This window comes from Zingiber officinale, chromosome 2B (genome assembly GCF_018446385.1).
Source record: "Zingiber officinale cultivar Zhangliang chromosome 2B, Zo_v1.1, whole genome shotgun sequence".
Lineage (NCBI taxonomy): Eukaryota > Viridiplantae > Streptophyta > Magnoliopsida > Zingiberales > Zingiberaceae > Zingiber > Zingiber officinale.
The window spans coordinates 65881733-65907239 of record NC_055989.1 but is presented as its reverse complement, the minus strand read 5'-3'; the positions used below and the strand labels follow the sequence as shown (position 1 = coordinate 65907239).

Sequence of the window (25507 nt, the reverse complement as noted above, 5' to 3'; positions counted from 1 at the left end):
GGTCTGACTATGATGTCCTTGACGTTACAAATAAGATTGGTATCATCTAAGACTCTCTTTGGTAGGGATGATAGGATTAGGATTGGATTGATTAGGATATGATTGGAGGTATTGATTAATAATCACTCCCCATGCCTAGAGATTATGAATCTCACCCCTAATTAATCCTAATCCTACCCCTAATCAATATTATCAAATGATATATTAATAATTTTTTGAAAACATATTTCTAATTCTATCACCCTTATTAAACGGAGTTTTATATGTAAGTCTCATGATAATAATATATTCATTAATTGTTTGACTATCTTCTAATAAAATAAAATAGTAAAAAAAATATTTTGATTCTTCTAATAAATCAAAAATATATATATCTAATTAGACTTCACCATGATGAAGGTGTAGAAGTGGATCGGAAAAAAAATTCTAATTGTTGTGAAATATCAAACGAAATAGTAGCACAAATTGAGATCTCATTTAAAAAACAAGATAATAAATATTTGAAGTTTCTTGTTTATCCTAAGCGTGATTATGAATTGTTTGATTATCTTTCTCGGACGAATACGGAGAAAAATCTAATCGGACTAAGTCTAAACATCTAAATTACTTATACAAAAAAAAAACATAAAATCAGAGTTTCAAGAGCATCGTGTTATTTTTCATTTCATTTCATTTCAAAATAATTATTCTGATGCTTCACAAAAGCAAGCTGGTAACACCCGCCTTGGCTTTAATGGCGAATAATCTTTGCAGAATGTCGGCTCCAAAAGACCGCATCAATCTCAGTCTCTCGTAGTCACCGCGTCGTCTTCTCCTCGCTCGCTGCTAGTTGCCTGCTTTCCTGCTCAGAATGCCTCCCCTTCCCATGGCGTCGGGAGCCCCAAAACCTCTCAACCCTAAACCCCTCTCCCCCTTCTTCCTCGTCTTCCTCCTCCTCTTGTGTTCGCCCTCCTCCGCCGAGGCAATGGAGCCGGATTTCCACGCCGGCGACCGCGACGCGCTCCTCCGCTTCAGATCCGAGCTCAACGACACGCGCTTGGGCCTGGCGAGCTGGAAGGGATCCAATTGCTCCGCCTGGCCCGGTGTAACCTGCCAGAACCGGACCGGACGGGTCGTCCGGGTCGACCTCGGCGGGTTGGGCCTCTCGGGCGCCGCACTTCCCTTCCTCTGCCGGCTCTCCCTCCTCGAAACCCTAGTCCTTCACGGCAACGCCTTTTCCGGCCCGTTTCCGCCCTGTCTTGGCCGGCTTCGAGGCCTCGGAACCCTCGATCTCGGGCAGAACAAGCTTCAAGGGCCTCTGCCGCCACAGATTGCTATGCTATGGCGTCTCGAGACGCTAGTGTTGGCGGGAAACCCCAGCGTCGGCGGTCCGGTGCCGGAATGGGTCGGTAATTTCTCTGCCAGGCTGAAAAAACTCGATCTTGGATGGTGTTCGTTCGAGGGAGAGATTCCAGAGGGTCTGTTCCATCTCCGATCGCTGGAATATCTCGATCTCTCCGGAAATCGCCTGGCGGGCGCGTTGGAAGATTTCCGGCAGCCTTTAGTTTATCTCAACCTCGCCCGAAATCAGGTTTCAGGAACCCTCCCCTGCTTCTCGGCGTCTGTCTTTTCGCTCTCGGTACTCAACTTAGCAAGCAACGCCATCGTTGGCGGAATCCCTACGTGCATCTCGTCGCTGAGGGCGTTGACAGTGCTGAATCTCTCGTCAAATGGTCTTCAATACAGGATGTCGCCGAGACTCATCTTCTCCGACAAGCTCCTGGTTCTTGATTTGAGCTCAAACGCGCTCTCTGGTCCGATTCCAGGCAGTCTAGTGGAGGAATCAGAGAGATCTTCGTTGCAACTTCTAAATTTATCGCGCAACAAGCTCGTTGGGGAGATTCCAACGGAGCTAGCGGAGTTGAGGAGTTTGCAAGGCCTTTTCTTGTCGCAGAACCAGCTTACTGGAGAGATCCCAGTGGCTATTGGGAATTTGACCTACCTCCAGGCCCTTGATCTTTCATACAATTTTCTCTCTGGTCCAATTCCTGTCAGCCTCGCCGGTTGCTTCCAGCTTTGGCAACTGAAGCTAGACCACAACAACCTTTCCGGTGCCCTCCATCCAGAGCTTGACGCCCTTGATAGTCTACGCATCCTAGACATAGCTGGGAACCAGATTTCCGGTGAGATTCCTCTTCCTCTTGCTGGTTGCAAGTCACTTGAGGTCGTCGACTTCAGTTCAAATAAGCTCATAGGCATGCTTAGTGGAGCTATTCTTAAGTGGCAGAACCTCCGATTCCTCTCGGTTTCTAACAACCAATTATCAGGCGATCTTCCAAGCTGGATTTTCTCATTCCAGTCCCTACAGTTGCTTGATCTCTCCGGCAATCACTTCTCAGGTTTTATTCCTGATGGAGACTTCAACGTCAGCTCAGAGTTCAATGGCAATTCTAGTGAGTTGAATGAAGGATTCAGCGAGGGCTTGGTTTCAGTCTCAGTGGACTTCACTGGTAACCGGCAAATGGAGTTCAATTACAAGCTACAATCACCTGTGGGAATTGATTTGTCCAGCAATGCTCTTCGCGGAGAGATACCAGATGGGTTGATTGGATTAAAGGGAATAGAATACTTAAATCTTTCATACAACTATCTATTTGGCCATATTCCTGGAAATCTAGAGAAGATGGGGAAGTTGAAAAGACTGGATCTTTCACACAACTCCCTCTCTGGAGAAGTTCCTGCCAGCATCTCCGGGCTTAGGGAGCTGGAGACACTAAACCTCTCCTACAACTGCCTTTCAGGGCCCGTGCCAACGAACGATGGGCTACAGAAGTTTCCAGGGGCATTTGCAGGGAACCCTGCGCTGTGCATGGAGTTATCAGGGAAAGGTTGTGCGGAGGCACAGTTAGCTGATCGGGAGCCGATAAGTGTAAGAAGGGGTGGAGAGGAGACTTGGATATCAGTGGGGGCATTCTGGATCAGTGCTGTAGCTAGTTTCTATGCGTCAGTAGTAGCATTGCTTTGCTCACCGGTGTCGAGGGAATATATCCTTCAAGCGTTGAAGCCTGAGTTCTGAGTATGGTTTAGGAATGGACCAGAGTTCACCATGTGTACAGTCCAAGCTTCTTCTTTTCTGGTTTAGTAGGCTCAATAGCTCAAATATTTGCTTTGGCAGCTGAAGTTAGGATTAGGCATATTGCTTGCATGACATGCATTGTAGCTCGATGTTTAGATGTATCAATGTAGCTTGATGTTGACATTAGTGTTTCATCTTGCTGAAAAGGTGCAGGTTAATTCATTTTCCGAAACAAAAATATGGTCTCATCACATTTGAAAGATTCAGGCAGGTTCTTGATGCTGTTAGATCAGAAGCAAGCAACCTTTAGATGAACCTCAAGGTATAATTACAGATTTTTTTCTTGTATATCCTGTTGTTTTTATAAATATTATCTGATTCTGGGCATCATTTGATTTATATGCTTGAATTTCAATTGTTATCTTGAACGTTTAACACAGGTTTTTCTTTGTCCACTTCAACTACTTGTTGGATTGAGAATTGGGATGATTGCAAATTGTATGATATCAATCTCGATTTGTCTGCGATTAGTAGCATTTCCTAAAGAGCTTTTAGTGCTCCCCTGATTATCTCCAGTCAAAACTAGATTGTACAGGTACCCCCCCAAAATAGATGCTTAGAATTGATTTGTGACCTTGTTTTCGATCCTGAATGATGTTCCTTGAAGCTTTTTCATGTCGGTGATATACGAGTGAATGTTTAACCAGAATTAATTTCTACATTGTTATCATATGGTTTCTTTGCAAATGGAGAAGATATTCCAGAAGGAACAAATACTAAACGCGGTAAGTTAAACATTAAAAATTAGAAATTAAAATTTATTAAAAAAAAAGCTTATATTTATTTAAGTTACCTACGTATCCCTTTAGGGGAATCAAAGTTCACGTAGTTCTTTTACATTTTTATCCTTTTACATTTTCATTCATTTCTATTTCCTGTTCCTGTCGTATTTGTTCCTTCAGTATCAAAATCTTCAACTTCGTCATCTGAAAATTGCATTCCTTGGATTCTTTTCTCCGCTCTGGTCCAATCGTCCAGTAATGTTTGGGCTTCCAATGAGTCGGGAGACAAAGTTGATCGTCGTTCATCTAATATGTTGCCGCCGACACTGAACGTTTGCTCCACAGCAACAGTTGACACTGGACAAGCTAAAATTTCTTTTGCGATCACGGAGAGAACGGGAAAGCTTTGAGCCTTCTGTGACCACCACTTTAAGATATCGAAGTTTTCGCTATCTGCTTCATTAAAAATCAAAAGAAGTCGTAAAATAATTCTCAAGTTCCTGTGTGGAACTTGAGGATCTCCGTGGACGTTTTGTCCGTTCTTTTAATAAGAGTTGCGCTTTTGTAAGTTTTAAATTACTACTAGTAGTTTGTTGAATTTCAGAAATATTAATTTGTGTTCCATATTTTACATAATATTGATTATAAATATCATATAAATAAATTCTAACATTATATATAATATTAACTGGATCAGGGGAAGAAGAATTTTTAATTGGAATTAAAGCATCATAATATAAAGTTAACATTTCTTGTAAAACTTCTAATTTAAATATAGGATCTAAAGCAAATGCAATTAAATAAATTTCAGGAATTAAATAAAAATATTTTTCCCATTTAGTTTTTATAGTTAAGATGCAAGGAGATAAAGATTCATTATTAATATGTTCATTTAAAACTAATATTATATTAGAAAAATTTTCTAAAACTAATTGACATCGAAAAATTGTTCGATGTATCATTAAATACTTTTAAAATTCCACTAATACTACTACAAATATTCTATTGTTGTGAAAATAAATATATATTAATATTAGTATTTTGTGCAAAAAATGAATATAATAATTCTTTATATTGAAATGAATCTTGTAATAATTGGTATGTTGAATTCCAACGTGTTGGTACATCACGTGAAATTTTTTAGGTCTCATTCCATTAGTTTTACAAAACCTATCTCATTGTTTCATTATAGATGAATGAGACCATAAATAAAAAATTATAATTCTAATTGGTTTAATACAATTTTTTAAAAGTTTTAATCTATCTTGAACACAGAAATTTAAAATATTACGTACACAACGAATATAAAAAAATAAATCACCAATAATATGGTGACAAATAAATTTTAGATTATCTATACAAGCGATAACATTATCTAATGATATTGAAAATATTTTATGAATTAATTCATATTCTTCTAAAATTAAATATAATAATTATGTGATGTTATGAGCATTATGTGATTCATCAAAAATTCTATAAGCTAACAATCTTTTTTGGAGGTTACAAGAGTTATTGATCCAATGGCAGGTTGCACCCATATACAAATGTGTTTGCCAATGATCATCTCCAAATATCAGAATATAAAGAAACTTTATTATCTAATTTACTAACTTCACTAATTAAATTCTTTTTTCCTTATTTTATTAATTTTTTAATTATACGAGTAAGTGTAGTCCTAGGAACACGCTTAGCACATGGATTAAGAGATTTTTTACAAAAAAAATCTTCATATGTGCATTTAGATCCAAAATTAAAAGAAAGATGTTCTACAGAAACAAATTTAGCTAATGATTCTCTTAATTTATTATCTGAATATAAAAATAAACTGGAATCGGTACTACCGCTAGTTGAAGAAAATCTTGATAATTGTGTTTGAGAACGGTCGAGTCCATATTCCGTCGGGTGCTTCGTTTCTACATGTCGTTTCAACGACCCATAGTCGCCGCCGACTTGGAATTTATAGGAAGCATTGCAGTGCTTACATTTTGCACGCATTTCTCCTGACGGAAGAGTGACCTTCTCAAAATGTTTAGTAAAAATAGAAGACTTTAGAGGAGGAAGTTCCCGAACCTTAGAAGTAATTGCATCGGTACTTCCTTGTGTGTCGGATGTCGGATTCGGAAGATGCTCGATCTCATCATCGGTGGATTGAATGTTGGGGTCCTCCTCCCGCGGATTCATTATTTGCTTTCCCTTCCGAGCTTGAGATGATGCACCTCCGCGGTCTCCTTCCATTGTAATTGAAAATTGAAAACGAAAGCGTGTAGAGATTAGAGAATACGAAAATGAGATTAAGAGTAGAGAAGATGTGTGTGAAAAATGATGAAATAAGCTCTCTATTTATAGAGTTTTGATAGTAACGGACACTAAATCATAGCCATTGATCAAAAAACGGTCAAATGATCCTAACCGTTGAAAAAAATACCTAAAAAACCCTCCCAACGGCTACGAACTGCCGGTTAACCGGCGGTTCCAACGGCTATGAACCGCCGGTTAACCGGCGGTTCGCCGGTTTTTACACCCAATGAACCGGAACCGGCCCGGCAACTTGCCGGGCCGGTTCCAGTTCGACCCGGCGAACCGGGTCAACGGGCAACCGGTCCGTTGACCCGGTTACGGGCCCGGGCCAGGTCCGGGCCAGACCCGGCGTATCTTTACCTAAAGAATTAAATCAATTTTTTTATAAAAAAAATATTGTTATTCGTATGTACATTCATATACTATATTACAGTATACACATGGAAGTAAGGACCCACCTGATATAAAGAGCACTCATGTAATATTAATCTTGACTAAGATGAAATGTCTTTATTGTAATCGTTATAAATTATAATTATTATAATACAATTTATTAGTATTCATCAGAATTGAAGTGCTGAATCTGCAACCATACAATTTTTTTTTGTGTTAATCAAAATAGCTAAAGATTCGGAGTTGTTATAACAATAAAAAATAATAAAAATGCACTTAATGTTCTTTACCAATTCTAATAAAAAGAGTTGTCTTTTAATTTTTACGCTTTTTTTTTATATGCAATTATATTGCTCATTTTTCTGATAAGATGTCCCATCGTCTATGCACATAATTTGTTTTTTGTTTTCCAACGAAAGATGGCAGTTATCAGGTATATTTCTCAATTTTTGTAAGCAAATGCACGAAACACACTTGCCTTCGATTCTTTTCGACAAAGGGGTTTATGTAGTTGCAATATTTGTTTTGTTCACTTCTTCAGCAGTTTACAATATCTGTTTTTTGAAACTTTTTTATAATGGAAGATCTTATCTTTATTCGAATTCAATAATTGAAAATACCTTAGAATATATACTTTGTTTACGGAGAGAGTTTTCCTCTGCACAAGTAAACATCTGTTTAAAATGTCATGATTACATATAGGGATACGATACCTTGGGGCTAAAATGGAACCATCAAGTTGGGACTGACTCATAAGCAATCAGCTTCAATTCTCTTCCAAAACAATGTCCACATATTCCGGGTGTTTGAAGATGGTGAGTTTCCGGGTCCACATAACCCTGGCCGAAAGATCCAGGGTTCGATCCTCAGAGTGTCATTACCTGGGGTTAACATCCCGGCTATGCGCTTTCAGCTGTGTACCTGTATTTACCTCCCTCCATATTCATGGGACCGACTCTAGGGGGGCGCTGATGTGACGATTCCATTTTTTTTTTTTTTTTTTTTTTTTGAAGATGGTGAGTTTCTTTGTTTACAAGTAAACGTCTTTTAAAATGTCAAGATTGCATATGTGGACATTATACATTGGGGCTATATGGGCACACTTCCTTGGGATTACAATGGAACTATCAATGTGGAACTAGTTATAATATCAGAGATGATTAATTCAATTTTATGATAATTTTTTATCAACTATAAGGATAAATTTAAAAGTGCTCGTGATAAATAATTCATAAATCCAATATCTTATGATTGTATATTTCATTTGGAGGACAAAATCTCTGTAAATGTATTGTAGCTAGAGATTGAAAAAAGGTAGATTCGTTACCTTAGTAGCCCCCCTAGTGCCTGCTCCACGGATATGGAGGGAGGTTCATGCAGGTACACAGGCCATAGGCACATGGCGGGATAAATCTCAGGTCGTCAGTTCTTGAGAATCGACTCCTGGCCATTACGCCAGAGATACCATGCGTCCACCGTTTGTGCTACGCCCACCGTCTACGCTGGAAATTGAAGCGTGTGTGTCTGGGTGATAACTTGATGTCCCTCCGTTGCAATGTAGTCTAAGGATAAAAATGATGAACCAGGTAATACCGAACCCAGGGTGATCAGTCTAGTTCTATAAAAGTTTTTCACCAATCATTAAGATAAATCGAGAAATGCTTGCGGTGGACATTTCAGAAGTCCAACATCCCTGTAGTTGTGTGTCCTATTTGAAGAATTTTTTTTTATAAACGTAGCTGAGGATTGAATCATGAATGTTTGGATGATAATTTAGTATCCTTTCGCTGTATCATGATCCCATGCTCATGGTCACTCAGGTTCGATATTATTTAATTCATCATGTGATTTTGATTTTTTTAAAAAAAATTGGAATTGGGACCGACTCATTAGGAGAAATTTATATTTTCAGTTCTGGAACTTACATCTTTTTCAATTTTAATCCTGTTATGAGTTAATTTACGTTCTTAGTCCTATAACTTATACTATTTTTTAATTTCAGTCATTTTTTCCTCCAAAATTAAAATTTTTCAACGAAAAATATCTAGTTTGTGGTTGGAATATAAAAAACACATGAGTCATAAAAAATCAAAATCTCCAAATTCAATTTACAACTTATCATTTTCCGTTGAAAATTTTTAATTTTAGAGGAAAAAAGATTGAAATTGAAAAATATTACAAGTTACATGACTAAAAATATAAATTTACTCAGGATTAAAATTGAAAAATATAAATTATAAGACTAAAAACGTAATTTTCTCGACTCATTAGCAACAGGATTCAACTCTCTTCCAAAATAATATCACACGTTCATGTTTGAATCACTTATAATATTAGGTCATCCATCAGAACGATTTGTACTTTTTAATTTACTATAATGGTTAGTTGAAAACTTACTCATCATCTTAAAAATTAATACGATTAAAAAAAAAATTAGAGCAGTTTGCGAGAATAAGTAAAAGGATCTGAATTTGAATTTCAACAGGGATGGATAATTTAGCATACTAAGTGTTATAAGTAATTTTAAATTAAAATTGTTGCTCGAGTTATAATTTTTTGAAATATTAAATTTTTTGAAAATATAAATATTTTAAAATAAGAGAGAGTAAAGTGATATAAATTTTAAAAAACTATTATATGGACAATTTAAAATTTATTGAAAACATTTTTTAAAAAATAAAAAATATATAAAATATAAAAGAATTATAAAACAATAGATATGAAAATGATATAAATTTCAAAGAAAATCATATTTTTAAAATGAGTCAAATATAAAAAGTATAATAATTTTAATTAAAATTGATTATTGTAGCAGTTTCTACATTCATTTAGTAGTTTTTGTTTAAACTCATTAAATAAGTTTATTTATATATGTGCCGATAGAAAATAAGATGTTTTAAACTGATATATGAAAAGGATAATTTTATTAGAAAATTAAAAAGAAACCTTAATCATTTATATTATTAATTTTTTTTTAAAAAATTTATCAAAATAATATTCTACTTATGATTTAATATTCAAAATATTAATCTTAATTTTAGTGATTGAATTGAAACAAACTTTTATCAGGTATTTCAATGTTGCCCGTAATTAAATGAACTTTTGTAATTAAATTGGAAAAAAGACAAAATAACAAAACAAAAAACAGAAAAAAAAAAACTAAAATTACTAAAACCGAAATGAAAATTTTCCACTACTTTATTTTTCATAGTTTGGTCCGCTGTGGCAATGGCCGTGCTTCTCCCAAATGGCTAAGAAATCCTCGCCCAACCTCCTCCTCCCTGTCTTCGCCTCCCTCATCCACTTCCGCCCCCTTGCCGCCCTTTCGGACTGCGTCCCTCGACGGAGGCCCTACCGCTCCTCCCTTCGCATGGACCGCGACTTCGCCTCGGGACGGTTTACACCCCTCGCCAAGCTCCGCAGCGTCCGATGGATCGCCCTCCTTCTCGGGGTTTCGAACCTCTCCGTGATCCTTTTAGGCGTCTTCCTGCTGATCTACCTCATCCGCAGCTGCTCCGGCGATGAGAAACTGCCTTTCGCTGCCTCGATCTTGAGTGCGAGCATCAGGGTTCTCGCCATGGTCGGCGCCGGCAAAGCGCAGCATGAGACGGCTGAGATAATTGTTAGTTTCCCTATTGAGTCCGCTGCCGCTGATGCTGCCGTTCGTCACGAGAGACGGGTATTTTAGTTTCGCTGTTTTCCATTGATATTGTTCATTCAATTATAGAGTTCATTGCAAATCCAGGTATTTCATTTTGACGAACCTATTAAACAATTCAACTATTGCTTCCTCTTTTTTATGCGGAAAACATAAAATTGGCTGAGTTTGAGTACAGAATATGTTTTCATTGCATACTTCCTACTACCTTATGGCTGAGAAGATTTGCTGCAAACCTTTGCACTTCACTGAATTACTTCAATGGAAGTTATTTGTGTTACTGCATCCGGAGCTAATTAGTACTTTTATAGGACATCCTTACCTGGAAGCATGTAGTTGCTTAGTGTTCATGCCTATTCCCTATGATGGTATATAATGAGATCTCTGGTTCTTTTGGCATCTTCGTCCATCTCTCTCTCTCTTTGTTGATCCAAATGTCGTCAACCCATTTGCAGGGATGGATGTATATATTTATCGTCACATTGCTAACATAGAACATGTTTGATGGATGGTTGTGGAAATGCTTTGATGGTGTTAATATCTAGCGTTGGGGATGCCGGGTTCATTTTATTTTATGTTTACATCAACCTTCAAGGAATTTTACAATCCACCTAATAAAATTTGTAATTTTAAGAGGGTATTAATATACTTGAATGAACAAGTAACAACTCTAATTTCTCTTTGTATTTGGTCTGCTTCCTGTTTGTTGAAATTTTAGAATGCCATGGAGCATGTTGCATTGGTTTGTGGACCGAATTCTAAGCAACAAACTTCCTTGAGATCATCCATGCTAGTTTGTGATGGCCCACGGGCCGTTGAATGAACCCAAGGTTTGCAATCCAGTGCCATTTCTGTTGATGGGCAAAGCTTATCATTCTTCCCATTGGACAGAGTCATCATTGCCTCAACACAAAAAGAGATGATGATACCAACAAAAGCCGCAGTGTGGCACTGCCCTTGTTGGTATCATTTGAGACTCAGTTTTTGCTCTAGAAGAGATGGGGAGGAGGAGACTTTGGAGTGGACATGGAAAACTTTGGTTCCAGTAAGAGGAAAGGACGAGCAAAGGATCCTAGAGGAGGATACATAAAGAAAGGGGGGGGGGGGGGTTGGAGGGGGGGGTTTCATTTATTTGTCTCAGTGACTGGATGATTTCTCTTTGGCTATAGAGGCTTCCTTGCTGCCTCACGTTTCATGGGGAAGAGCAAAATTAAATTGTGAATTGGGTGTCTAAGTAGGGGTGTTATAAGGACGGACCACTCTCGATCCTTTTGCTCATTTGACCTCCTTACACGGGAAATTACAGAAAAACTTGTGATAGAATGTGCAATAGCACTGGGAGAGAGTAGAAAGGAGAGTGATAATTGGATTCATCAGAGGGAATTTCTAACCTCACTTAGCCATTGTTTCGTATGGACCTTAGAGTGACTCATGTTGTAGTAAAATAACTTGGTCTCAATTACATAAACTAGTCTCAACTAAAATCCAATCATAATTAAATGCTTAGTCGTTGATTATAATTGCTTGATCTTTAATTATAATTCATTGGCCGATCCATCTTGATTCCAAACCATCTAGTTGATTTGTCCATCTTTCTTGTTCCCCATCCATGGGAGAATGAGTCCCTAACATATATCCTACTGTCACCATAAGTCAGTTTCAGTCAAGGCTATATACTTGTTATGAGCACCATGCTAACTTTGTCTACTGTGTGTTATCATGCTGTTCTTTTTTGCTTCAGATATAAATTCTTATGACATGGATTATTGTTTCATTATTCTTTTACTTTTTTCCTTTGAGTAGCTAAGGTATAAAAAGTGGCTATGGTGGACCAGATTTGGGATAGCAGTCACAGTGTTACAATCCATTGGAGCAGCCTACTTAACATTCATCGCATTAACTGATTTATCTCATGGTGGATCTTGTCTTTTAGGTAATTCTTGTTTTCTTTTGAGTTCGGTTGAGATTGTTATACCATATCTTGTCAACTTTAGCTACTCAATATGTGCTTTATGGTTTGCATCAAGAAATATGCCTTATGGTTAGAGACACTTTCCTCAGCTTAACTATTGTTAACCTGGATTGTTTAGCTATTCAATACTTGTATGATAGCTCTATCAGTAAAAAAAAAAATTGATGCTGCTATTGAAGCTAATTGTTATCCATGATAAAAAAGCTGGAAACAATTTTCATTGGTTGAAAACTAAAAATGCACTCTACTGGATAAAAATTCAATCCTGCACTAGTCAGAAAACATGAAAATTTTACCCATTTGATTTTAACTTTGGTTGTAGTTAACCAATCAAGAGCTCAGTTATTTGTTTTTTTTTTCATGAGATAAAATATCTCAGTAAACTTTTGGGAAGAAAATTTATTTTGCATAACTTAACAATTATTTAATTCAAAATAAGTGGATATGATGCAACAGGGTTTCTCACACTCACAATTAAGTTTATTGTAGCTTAATTATGCTGCATTTTGAGGCATCTACCACTTTCATTGGGTGCTTTGGACTTTGGATGCTATTTACCAGATTATTATTATTAGTTCATCTATTTCATACATTTATTTGAGTTGTTTGATTAATTTTCTTAAACTATTCAGTCTAGCTTACAGAGATTTGACTCAGTTGCAAATTGTTCTTTGTAGTTTCTGTTTGTGATGTAATGTAATTTTGAAAGTTATGACTTTGTGGTACAATTTCTGTTGTACAAAGTATCAGCTAATAGATTGTGTTTCTGACTTGGATAGAAGAGCTTGTAGGTTGTCAGAGTGGTGAAGTATTGATTTTGCATATTAATAGATGACATGTTTGTATGGTTACTCAAAATATGGTGTGTAGTTTATGCTGCTAATGTCTCATTGTCAACTGGTAATTTTTTCCTATTATTCATAAAAAAGGTGATATAGATGAAGATTTATAGGATAGAGTGAATTGTTGAAAATGAAGAGGATCTTCTTGATTGTTGTGTAACCGTCATGTGCCCTTTAGTTTAGAAAATTTTACAGGACAGTCATATTGTCTACTATACTTAGTACATCATATTGTTAGATAGGAAATAACAAGTAAAAAATGTTAAATGCAACATGGATAGAATTACTAAAATAGATGTGTTGGATCATTAGGATTTTTTTTTTTTAAATTCTACCATGTTGGAGTAATTTGGTGCTCCTCTATAGATAACAGAATCAGAAAAGCAATTTAAGTTGGTATGGATTATGACCAATAATTTCTGATGCCTGATGTTAAATGCTAGAAATTAATTGTATTTGGTTCATGAAGTTGGGTTTTCATGTCTTTATTATAAATAAAAAAAAATCAGTTATGCTAATTTATTCATTGTGGCAGGTTAATCATGTTTTCCATCTCAGAAATTGCATAGTTTGTCCATTAAGTGAATACGCCGATGTTAGTTTCTCTTTAACACTAGATTGGGAATAGGCTTATCTTGTTTGAGCATTATGATTACTACTCAATGCCTTCTGTGTATTATTTGGATTCTTTTGGCAAAGAACTTGTTTTCTGCTTTCTGATCTTAATTGCTAACTTCCCGTCACTTGATTGACACAATGGTGTTTTAGGACAGCATACAGTTAATCAAACATGGAAGAAAATTTTAGTGGTTTCTTTTCTTCTTCTGGCGTGGCTTGTTGTAATCATACAGCTTTTTATGGGAGCTGACATATTGAGATGGAGGTCATTTTATTCAACACATGATACCGCATGGAAAGCACACTACAGTGAAGTGTTTGATCATGGAATTCGGGAGGCTTTGTGCTGTCTAGGACGCGCCAAGTACTTGTATGGTCTTTCAATAATTTCAATTCATTTACGTCAACTTTTCTAATTTCTTACTTACATTTCTTTGTTTACTCAGGAGTGTTTTGGAAGAAGACGAGATTTACTCTGTTGCAAGGTTGCTAGGTGATCTTGTAGCATATCGTGCATCAGGAACAGGGCATCTTGAACTATTGGCAGGTCTAGTTCTTCATAAAGAAGAATTTTAGAATCTATAAGTGATTGAATAGTTGATTTTTTTTTTTTATTTCCTCTAAAAGTTTAAAATTTTAAGATAACAAAATCTTCTTTTTGACTTATGAAATGGTATCTTTATGTTTCATACTGCAAACAATTAAACTCTGATCATGTAAAACATAATGCATACTAGTTCGTTCTTGCTCATGCTTCCACTATAAATTAAGAACTACTTATAAGTTGGGATTGGGAACTTTTGCAATGGGTGATTCTGTCTTGGAGGTCAGTACAATTTAATGCTAGTTAGCGATCACAGATACAATTGGTTAAACAGTAAACTCGGGATGTTTGGAACTCTATGATTAGAAATGTGACATTTCTCAAGTTATATATCAGAAAACATAAAACATTTTTTTGTGTGTAAAGCAAGTATGTTCCTTTAATGCTCACTTGCCACTTCGAATATTGTTGTTCTTGCTTTAGTTAGATCTGATCTGGTGGTAACTTCTATTACAGATGTCAATGAAACATGTTTTAGTAATTTTTGATGCCTAAAATTTTGATCATCATGCTGTCCTTTTTATCATATTGTTTGCTCAGGACTTGCTCTATTGCAAAGCCAGAAGCAGGTGCAGAACTTGCACAATAAGCTTATGGATGTGCCTGACCAACTTATTGAAGATGCAGCATTCTTCCATCAATTTGCTGAAGCTGCATACACAGTTATAACCAAAATTCTTGAGAATGTTTATCTCCTCTTCAGAATGTTTTCTACTCACCATATCTGTTTCTGAATGCAGGGACCACTGCTTGATTTTGGTAGAAACCCTATCTTGTTTCCTTGTGCATGGCTCTATAGACAAGGAATTGTGACTCCCTGGGCTCGGAACAGGTTTTTATATCTCATCAGTCATGATCATATTTGTTTTTTTGACTATACATATGCAAAAGCCTTTCCTGCTAGGATCATAGTGAAAATAAAACTTTAGTAATGCTACCTCTCTAAAATGGTGGAACAGACTAAACTAGTTGAATAAATCATTAGCCACAGATGCATGATGCATCAGCATCAGCATCATCCAGCCATGTTTGTCCCAACATGGGATGGCTATATGAATCTTATTTCTCAAATTTATCTGGTGTTAGTGTATTATTTCTTATCCAAGTTGCTTCCATAGGCCATTGTATGGAGAAAAACAAGTACATATATTTTTGTGTTGTATCTTTGTCGTGGACATTAGTACCCAGAGGCCATAGCTATCATCTTACCTATATGTACATTGGTCACAAACCATAAAATGCTAGCCAAATATGAGTTTACTGTGCATTATTAAGTATTATTTTATATAAATGTTTGATAGAACCATGAAATGTTATTCAGGACTTGTGTTTACTGGAGCCTCATCGAGTCTTATTTTATATGCCTAGACAATCAACTTTCAATTTCTTTTAGGACAAAGTTCAAATGGTTTCTTATGATTCCTTTGTCAGGAGGCCTTCACTTGAAGGTGATAATTGGTGGCGGGGACATGCAGCTGCCTTCCTCAAATTTGTCAATTTACCTCCTGAAGCTCTTTGTATGGGTCGAGTCAGCCAAGTAAGCTATTGATATTCTAGCCAAGATTTGATAGCCCTTTAATAACCACAAATGGTTACACCCTTTAATCCCATATAAAGACCACTCTTAAATTTTATATATGTAAGTAAATAACCACCTCTAATAACCCATCATGACTATCTAACATCTTAAAGGGTTGTGGCAATCCATAAAAGCTTTCACAACGATGATTCTCATGCAATTTGGTCCTCTTTCCAACATTGTGATGTGTATTAGGACTTTAATAATGTCCATTATTTTGGCCCCACATTTAAGTGCTATTTAATGCACTAAGATGTTCTATCCATAAGAAAGTAAATCCAGAATGCTTTCTCAATTGACTTTCACTATATATTTCTTGAGATATTGTCCATCACATGGCTAGTCACAGTCACTATATATTTCTTGAGATATTGTCCATCGCATGGCTAGTCACATATGCTCTTCTTATGAGTGATAAGTCCAGTGTCCACTTTACCCCGCCCCCATGTTCGTAAGGTTTAGCAGCATACCGAAGATAGGTGTTTATTCAGTTTTTTTAGTTCAACTCATGAGAACCAGTATGTTGATTTCTAAACGAGATGAGCATGATCATCACAAGTTCAAGAACCAGTTACAACCTGCATGAGAAAGTCTATAGACATTTGATAAATATCAAAAGAGTTTTCATGGTGAATAATGGACAGGAACTTGCTCTACAATGAACACCTGCACATTTTTGTCTTGTAGGCCTAAGATTATTTACTACTATCCAACAATGGAAGCATAGTGTGTATTAGTGTAAGCGCAGAGTTGAAATCCAATTTGAACATTACTACTAGGGACATTTAATAGTATTATCTTACATCTCTAAGGTCAATCACTAATATAATACTAGTTTATAGATCATCCAATTCTGCAAGATAATGAAACGTGAAATACAAGATCTATTTCATTAACATAGTTGTGCATTTTTGTTACATTAGCGAAATTGTCTCTAATGCACCTTTACTGACAAAAGCATCCTATTCTTAGTTTGCTACTTCTAGAAAAAGATTGAGTTATGTTATCCATCTTCTGTAGACCCTTGAGTCTTTTCCTTTTGTCTTAGTCTACTATGTGCTACCATATGAAGAAATCTATTTGATTGCTTTATTTTTGAGAATAGCCTAATTTTGCAAACCTTGAATCTAGATACAATAGCTATGGTAAGAGGTGCCAAATGGGCTGAGCCGCCTGTGACTCTACCTGACCCAGCTAACCTACTGGGCCGGGCCCAATGCTATATGTGGGTCTGTGCTGGGCATGGGAATCATGGCTCAGGCCTAGGCTCGAACCAGGCCATGCTCGGGTCAGCATGGCTTTTGGGCCAAGTTTGACACACCATTTTCTTTTAATTAACATTAATATTAATTCTAAATATATTAGGCTGGTTTGAGCCTGGCTGTGCCTGACCCAGTATGAGAACTTTTGGATTAAAACTCGGGCATTCCCTGTTGACACCTCTAGCTTTGGTGCAAAAGGCTCAGTATTCCATAGACTATACAGAATCATGCAGCTAACTATCAGAGATACAATTTATTCCAACCATAATTAGGATACAGCGAACATGTTTTCTTTGATTAACTATTTAAAACATGCGAACTTGGATAATTTGTGATATTATCAAAATCTGCATGTTGCTAATTCTTCACTTGTCGTTTGATATAATACAGGCTTTCTGGACAAATAGTATGCTTTTTTTTTTATATAGTTTAATTAATTTGCAACTTGGCGCTTAAGTTCAAGGGAAAATAAATATATTTTTGTCATCTTTTCACTGAAAAGTACTAGATAAACTCATAATTCTAGTTAGATTTTTCATATTCCTTGGCCTAGATGTACCTTCCTTACAAATGATGAAGATGTTTTCTTCAAAATGCATACTATGAAGATTTCCTTTATATATTTCTCTCACTTGAGCAAGCTGCTACTGTTTGACACTTCTCCCGAAATATGCATCATATTTTCATTTCATTATTTGATGTTAGATATTTCACCTTTTTTATTCGTTATTATTATATCACAGACAAAGAGGGAGGCTGCCTATTTTGTTGTGGTTCTACATGATAAAAGGACAATAGTAGTCGCTGTACGTGGAACTGAGACACCTGAAGATCTCATAACAGATGGTTTATGCAGAGAGTGTGACCTTACCATGGAGGATTTGGATGGCTTGATAAAGTAACACTCTTCTCTTTCCATCTTTCATACTCTTTTGCGAGAATGTTCTCATGGATTCACTTGTACATTTGTTCATTCTAAAGTTACATATACAGAAAACGAGAGTAATGCACATGGTTCTAAGTGGTATACCTTTGATACTATGATATATGCTTTGCTCTACTAGGTCTAATCATTTTTTTATTCCTTGACATGAAATGAATATGTCGAGCATTGACCATTTGAATTGCTTTCATGTTTTTAAAGTTGTTCCTATATGATAAATCTATTTGCGATCATAGGTTGTGTTGGATTAGGAAATGGCTATATGAAACAATGTGACTTAGGAGGTATTTTAATAATCTCCAAGATTTGTATTGGCGATGGTGAAGTATTAAAAAAACCCTATGCGATGAGTCAACTAACTCTTTAACTTGATAAGCCCAACCAATAATTCAAAATTCTTAAACTTAAGTTAATAACAATTCTCTCATATAAGCCTTGTAAATCCTCATAATTAGCCTAAAACTTTCCCATAGGAACAAACTCTACATCCTCATCCAAAGGCCCCAAATCTCTAGTTGGTGGCATGTGATGTTAATCTAGTAGCAACCCACTGCCACATCAGCTGGCTGAACCTAGTATAGTTTGTTATGAAACCTAAATGTCATGATCAATCCAACTGACATAATTGACTTATTGACTTGATAGATGTACCCAACATTATCCAGCAAGCCATGTTAAAACTAGATTGATTTTGGAAGCTAGTGTTTCATGTCCAATTATTTGAAGTTGGCGACACGAATCTTATCCCTCCACTGAGCCAGGCTGCCATATGCAAGGCTAAATTATTAATAATATTTAAATCAATTATTTTTTTTCTAGTCAAAATTTCTTACTCCTTGGTTAATGATAGTCCACTGAAGGGGTCTGAGTATGGATATATAACTGGCAAAGAAATTCCATAGGAATTTCAAAAGCTGAGATCAAAATTACAAAAGGAATTACCAGAACTAGACAACATATTATTGGTTGATTATACTGGTTCATTTTAATGCTTATTGATCCAAATATTGTCATCTTTATAATGCTTTCCTCCATGTTCTTTCAATTAAGCTGAAGCTTGAGTTGTTCACTAATGCAGTAGCGAACATTTACCTTCAGATGTTAGACAAAAAGTTCTGTCTTCTTTCCCACATTATGGACATGCAGGGATTATTGAATCTGCCAGGGAACTTTTCATCCAACTTGATGGCCAATCTGAAGTTAAAGGTTAGACATCAGATTCAGATCTATGAGTTAATCTTTTACTAAATTAGTTTATTGCTGCCTTTAACTATTCTTTCTTCTTGTTTGATATACTCAGATAAATAATGACTTTCATGCTTGATAATAATGTTAGAACCTAAAACTTGCAATTGGAGAGAATCTGTTAGTGTTAGCTTCTAACACTGTTGTGCATCTTTGTTGCTGGTCTTTGTACCTTTTAACTGCTAACCTTATTTCATTAGATAAAAAGTTGATACTTTAATTTGTCTATGGGTTGTTGTCAAAAATTGATACAAAGTGTTGCTACTTAACAATGAGTCTGTTGAGAATGTTGCTACTTGTTAAAAATGTTATAATTTCGCAAGATGAGGTAATGGTCATGATCTGTTAATCAGTTGTTTATTGAGTTGTTAAACCAGAAGCAAGATCTGCTAGATCTTCAACCTGGTTCCTCTTTCCTCTTTCATTAATATAATTAATCATTTAGAGTGAAGCGAGAATTTATGCAACTCTTCATCTGGGAAATAAAAAAGAACAAGTGCCGCCTATGATCCAAAGTCAAAATATAAGGTATAGAATTCTAAAATCAAGAATACGCATATTTCAGTAGTTGAATTTGAAGATCTTTTAAGAATCTAATATAATAAGATAAGAAATATCAAATTGGAAATTTTTTAACTTACCTCTTAAAGTTTTTTCGCTTAAACTTTATAGAAATTTCAAACCGGATTAAGTTGCTCATGACCATTGTAAATTTTATGTAATAAGGATCTTTTGGATTAAATGGAAACTAAAATCTAGAACTTTTGAATTTAGATTAAGGTTTGCAAAATTTTTGGACAAAATTGTCAGTGGTCAAACTGAAGTTTTCCCTTGCAATATAAGATGCCAATTTGATCTTTCATGCACCATGAAACTTGAAAGATTATTAAAGTTGCAGGTTAGTTGAGATTGTCAGTGGCCAAATTGAAGTTTGTTCTCTGTTTGGCAGTTCAAGAAATTTCTTTATGCCAAATAGCTATGAATGGAAGCAAGTTTGTTATATATTTTGGTAATACTTTTGTCAACATATCCTCTTCTTTTTCTTTGCTGTGCCTATACTTGTATGTCCACAATTTTATATGTATGTCTCTATTTTACTGGCAGAAAAGTTGATCCAGTCTTTTATTATATCTGTATGTTTATATGATCTCACTTATGGTATGGATTTCCAGATTCCTTGCCATCTAAAAAAACTGGGTTTTTGTCATCCTTGTTGGCAACTGGATCTGAATGCCAGGGATACCAAGTTTGTGTCGTAGGCCATTCTTTAGGAGGTGCTATTGCAACATTCTTGGGATTAAGAGTGAGTAGCTTTGGTTGATTGCTATTTATCATTTTTTTGAGCAAATTTGATTTCTTGATCCACCTAATTTTTTTTTAATCATATGTTACTTCTAGAGAATCTCAAAATATAAAACTTGTATGCATGTGAGACAAGACGCCATTTATAATTGTTCATTTCAGTACTTCTTAAGTAGATGTTTTATTCGAACTGAATAAAGAAAGGTGGAACATAGCCATTATGAAAGTATTGTTCTTTACTTGGTTAAAACCCAAAAACGTTGGTACATTCATGGATCAGCAGGGGTTTGCTACAGAAAATGAAATAACTAGTACTCTAAAGAAAGACTTGGACATTTTTCATAGTTCAAGTTCACTGACATCAAAGGTGGAACAGAGCCATTATGGAGGTTTTGTTCTTTTCTTGATTAAAACATAAAACGTTGGTAAATTTATAGAACAACAAAAGATTGCTACAGTGAATGAATTAATTAGTACTCTATATTGTACCTCTCATGTGCTTAGCAGATCTATTTTATAAGCTGAAGACTTTAAACTTGTATGGTCTGTATAGAATTTTCTACGAGTTATAAACAATTAAGCTTAAACATTGGACTCTTGAGTCTTAAAAATCCCCCTTTATTGCTTCTAGAATGTTGCTCGAGGAGATTCAATCACTTTTGGATTGTCTCCTCATACGGTTCTATGTAAAGAATCCATTACAATCTGCTATAAATGAAAGCCCCAACATAAAAAGTGCAAGTTTATTTTTTAAATACAGTTTTATTTTCAGCATTATAGAGGATGTGTTTGGTGTTTAATACACTTTATTCATGCTACAACAATAACAACAACAATCAAGCTTTATCCCACTAGGTGGGGTTGGCTATATGAATCCTTCTACACCCATTGAGCTCTATCCCCTATTATATCATTATCTATACTTGACTAAATTTTATCTTATTTTATTGTTGCTAATCAAGCTTTTTTCGGTCTTCCTCTTTTTCGTTTCATGTGCGTATTTATCATATACGCACATGACGTTTCATGTGCGTATTTATCATAGTTTCATGTCGCCTAATCAGAGTATTTATTGGACGTCTAAGTACATGTTCGTACCATCTTAAACGTGTCTCTCGGAGTTTTCCCTCAATAGATGTAACTCCGACTTTCTTTCTAATATTCTCATTTCTTATTTTGTCCATCCTCGTATATCCACACATCTACCTTAACATCTTTATCTCTGCAACTCTTAGCTTCTACTCATGTGAGTCATAGCCCAACATTTAGCGCCATATAACAGAGCAGGTCTAATTGCCTTTTGGTAGAATAATAGGGTATGGTATGTAGCATTGAAAATCTGATAGAGAGGATCACATTTAGAGAATACAAGTATGGAGATGGTCACATATAGAATATAAATATAGAAATGGAATCCACTAATCATAGAAATGTATTCAGTTGTGATTTTAAACATCAGGTGTACAATTATTACTAGATCCAGGTGTGACGAATGAAATGAATCTGTGCTTTCTGTGAATAAAGAAGTTTTGATTTCACTATTTTTAGATTGTCAAAATATGTGATGCAATCTATATTCAGTTTGTACACCAACTAATTAGATGGCTAAGGTAAACAACTTATAAATCGATTTGTTTACATTCTCAAATTATGTTTAATTTTATTTTTTGAATCTCTTGAATAACAAGTTTATTGTCAGTCTGATTGCAATCATTGAATGATAGTTATAAGAAATGTGAACTGTAGTATGCAATTTGAAGCATTGTTTAAGATAACTTGAAATAAGGAACTGGTAACTTGTTTCGTTCTGTTGCTATAACTACACATCAGTTTGATGAGCACGACAATTGCTGTAATATTTTTGTACTATTGATTGTTCTTAGGTCTACACTTATACTAGTGATTTACGTCACTGAAATTTGGAGAATTAGTTACCATATACTCGTTTTCGTATTTAGTTCGTTCTTTTATAACTTAAATGTTCTTCTCAATGTGATATGTTCTTTTGGCATTTTAATGTTCATGTTTAACTTTTTTTTGCTTGATGTGTGTGTGTGTGTATAATTTTTTTTTTCTCTCTTAACAGTTATATGGAAGGCACCCAAAAGTACATGTTTATGCTTATGGAGGTCTTCCCTGTTTGGATTTTGTGACTGCTGAAGCATGCTCCAAATTTGTTACTACGTAAGCTCAGTTTGCATTTTTTTTTTCTGTGCTTTCTTTTTTGCACACTGGACCTTTAATTAATCTAAATAAATTCCTTGTAGTATTGTATACAATGATGAATTCTCTGCACGGCTTTCAGTTAATTCAATACTTAGGCTTCGTGCATCTGCAATTAGTGCTCTATCAGATGATTCTTTGGCTGAATCCGCCATGATACAAAAACTTGCACGCCGAATCCTGCATGCTAACAAGTATGATGTAAATCAGCAGTCCTATGACCTTTGTGCCTCACCATTAAGACAAAACTGTCTGGCAACATTTGAAAGGAATCACATTTCTAAGAGGTGGCAGTCAAAAACATCGACTACAGGTGGATATTTATGTACTGTAATTTAGTAATCATTACTGCTGGTTCATGATAATTATGCTTTACGAACTGTTAGTTACATCTGAATTATGGGATTTACCTGACAGAAATCTTTATTATTTTATATAGCAATTGAACCAATGAATCAAGAGCTGCGTCTGGATGAGACAGCCTCAGGTGATGATGCTTCAGAGTTGGCGATTTTGGTAGATCAGGATGATGTGAGGTTAAACTCTTATGAAATTGTCAAGGATCAGATGGCCCAATGTTTTGAAGAAAGAACATCATCTGTTCAAGCATCAACAGCACCACCGGAAATGTATCTTCCGGGTTGTGTTGTTCATATAACATATGAACCAAAAAGAGTCTTGCCTTTCTGGAGAAGTTGGACAGTCCATGAGAGAGACCACACCTTTAGAGCTTTTGTGGCAAATAGGGAAAGTTTCAGAGACATCAGAGTTACCTCACGTATGTTCATTGATCATCTACCATGGCGGTAAAAACCTAAACTCAGATCCTTCTAATTTTTGGTTAATATTTATTTGTTCATTTCCTAGGCACTGTCATTGGAACAAAGGTGCAAGCAATGCAACATAGTTTATGGTTTTGTTAACGATATCTTCCATTATCCAGTTTGGATCAGTTAGGAACCAAACCAGAACTTTGGTTTGCCACATCAAGATTGGGACTGATGTTACACTGAACCAAAATTGAAGCAACAATATATAGTTCATTTCAGTTAATATGATGCTATATTAGCTGAAGTTGGTAAGGAATTGAGAAACCCTCATAGCTGGAGATGATGGAATATACTATATTTTTCTGACATTGGATAGATGATGTTTAACCGTGAAGATTTGAGTTGATTGTCGGATTGAGAAACTGTTACTGGATTGCCACATTCTCTCCAAAGGGCTCAAGGCCGACGGGGGCAGAGCCACCATTCATCTAAGGAAAGACCCACAGACATGATGTTAGGGGATTAAGGAGCTGATCCTACCTACCTACCCACCCACCTACTTGACTCTAACAAGTATCTGCTGGACTAGGTCACCTATTGTTATTGGTTGCAGAACCTAAAGTGTGCACAAACACCAAATTGGCAAGAATATAATACACATCAAGCAAGGTCCTAAGACATTCTTGGTATCTGAGAGTCACCTTGCCTACTTTTTGCTGGGAAGATCCTACCTTTGTAGAGCACACTTTGCACTTGTCATGAAACTTTGCAAGCCTGACATGACTGAATATATCCGGTCTTAACTGAATGGAAGAGGATGCTGCCTTGCTTACAATGCCTGATCAACAATTACGACTACTTAGAGGGCGGCCATAATTTCATCAATAGTTGAGGGACTCTCATCCCATATTTCATCGTTTTCTATTCACATTACAAAAAAGTAAACTCATTACATGTTTGTTTTATGCCCTATTCTCTAACCTAGTGACATTTACAAGTTGTCAATACCCTAGTTTAAATTGGCATGCCCTTAACACACATTTAGGCAATGACACTAATGGGAACCTACATCGATTAGGTGCACTTATTTTCGAAGTAGAATTTTAACTCAAATATCTGATCCGTTTGTATCATTGATTCCATCTGTTTGTTTTTGTTTATTGCTACGCAGGTGTCATTATGCCATGCAGAGAATATTGAAAGAACAAAAGCTTAAAGGCAAAATTCATGCGATTATTTAGATGAACAGGGCACATCCAAACTTAATTTACTGGATTTGAATTCAGAAGTTGATTACAATTTATTGTTGTGCATACCCCCTCTTTAAGCAGGCATGAAACTTGCATCATCCACCTGATCAAATGTTCAATTCTGTCAAACTCTTCTTCATGTGGATTTACATCCCAAATCAAAGAGCACACATTTTGCGGTAAATTTACATCCCAAATCAAAGAGCACACATTTTGCGGTATTGCTATGTCAACACGGATGTACATATGGATGGTGCCGATACGATACTGACCCAACTTCTCTTATTGTATTGGTTCAATTATTTGACATGCATTCTCTCATAGGAATACTATATCATCCATGAACAAACACTTCACTTTTTACCTTTATTCATTTCCATTTGTTATCTTGTATTATTAGCAGATATGTCATTAGTTAGTGGATTCTTGCATAAGCAAACCTGTCATCAGTTAGTGATTTTTTAGTAGAATTTTCAGCAATATATTTGTTATGGTTTTTACATATTGGCTGATCAATATATTTAAAGTCATAAAGTTCGTCCCAGATTAACAACTAGCCCATGTGATTATATCTAAGATGAGAGTACATGGAAACGGTCAAGGTGGCAACAGGTAACCAAGTTTTATTCTATAGTTTGTTTTTGCTCTGTTGCCTAAATCCTGCTAGTTTGCTGAGTTGAATATCTTAATTTGTTAGTTAATTAATCT

At 35.8% G+C, this 25507-nt stretch overlaps 2 protein-coding genes across 4 annotated transcripts; both read left to right on the top strand.

The window, feature by feature from the left end:
* Positions 1-710: 710 nt before the first annotated feature.
* On the top strand, positions 711-3241 carry LOC122045751 (receptor-like protein CLAVATA2). Its single transcript, XM_042606111.1, has one exon. The coding sequence runs from the start codon at positions 851-853 to the stop codon at positions 3053-3055; it is 2205 nt and encodes a 734-aa protein (XP_042462045.1). The 5' UTR covers positions 711-850; the 3' UTR covers positions 3056-3241.
* A 6506-nt stretch (positions 3242-9747) lies between these two features.
* Positions 9748-25233, top strand: LOC122045750 (diacylglycerol lipase-beta-like). Of its 3 annotated transcripts, XM_042606107.1 has the most exons (14): positions 9748-10210; positions 11993-12122; positions 13772-13991; positions 14068-14168; positions 14766-14887; positions 14966-15057; positions 15657-15762; positions 17810-17964; positions 19088-19215; positions 20427-20557; positions 22643-22740; positions 22824-23092; positions 23219-23585; positions 24721-25233. In XM_042606107.1, exons 1-14 carry the CDS (start codon positions 9779-9781, stop codon positions 24788-24790), a joined length of 2421 nt encoding a protein of 806 aa, XP_042462041.1. In that variant the 5' UTR covers positions 9748-9778; the 3' UTR covers positions 24791-25233. The 3 variants fall into 3 exon arrangements, with proteins under 3 accessions (XP_042462041.1, XP_042462042.1, XP_042462044.1); XM_042606108.1 differs by lacking the exons at positions 23219-23585; positions 24721-25233 and having other exon boundaries at positions 22855-23082; XM_042606110.1 differs by lacking the exons at positions 23219-23585; positions 24721-25233 and having other exon boundaries at positions 22862-22999.
* Positions 25234-25507: the final 274 nt, after the last annotated feature.

Coding starts and splice junctions, on each gene's coding strand:
- LOC122045750 (XM_042606107.1), top strand. CDS start 9,779: ATGGCTAAGAAATCCTCGCCCAACCTCCTCCTCCCTGTCTTCGCCTCC. Junction 14,169..14,765: donor GCATCTTGAACTATTGGCAG/GTCTAGTTCTTC, acceptor TTGTTTGCTCAG/GACTTGCTCTATTGCAAAGC. Junction 19,216..20,426: donor TGGCCAATCTGAAGTTAAAG/GTTAGACATCAG, acceptor ATGGATTTCCAG/ATTCCTTGCCATCTAAAAAA.
- LOC122045751 (XM_042606111.1), top strand. CDS start 851: ATGCCTCCCCTTCCCATGGCGTCGGGAGCCCCAAAACCTCTCAACCCT.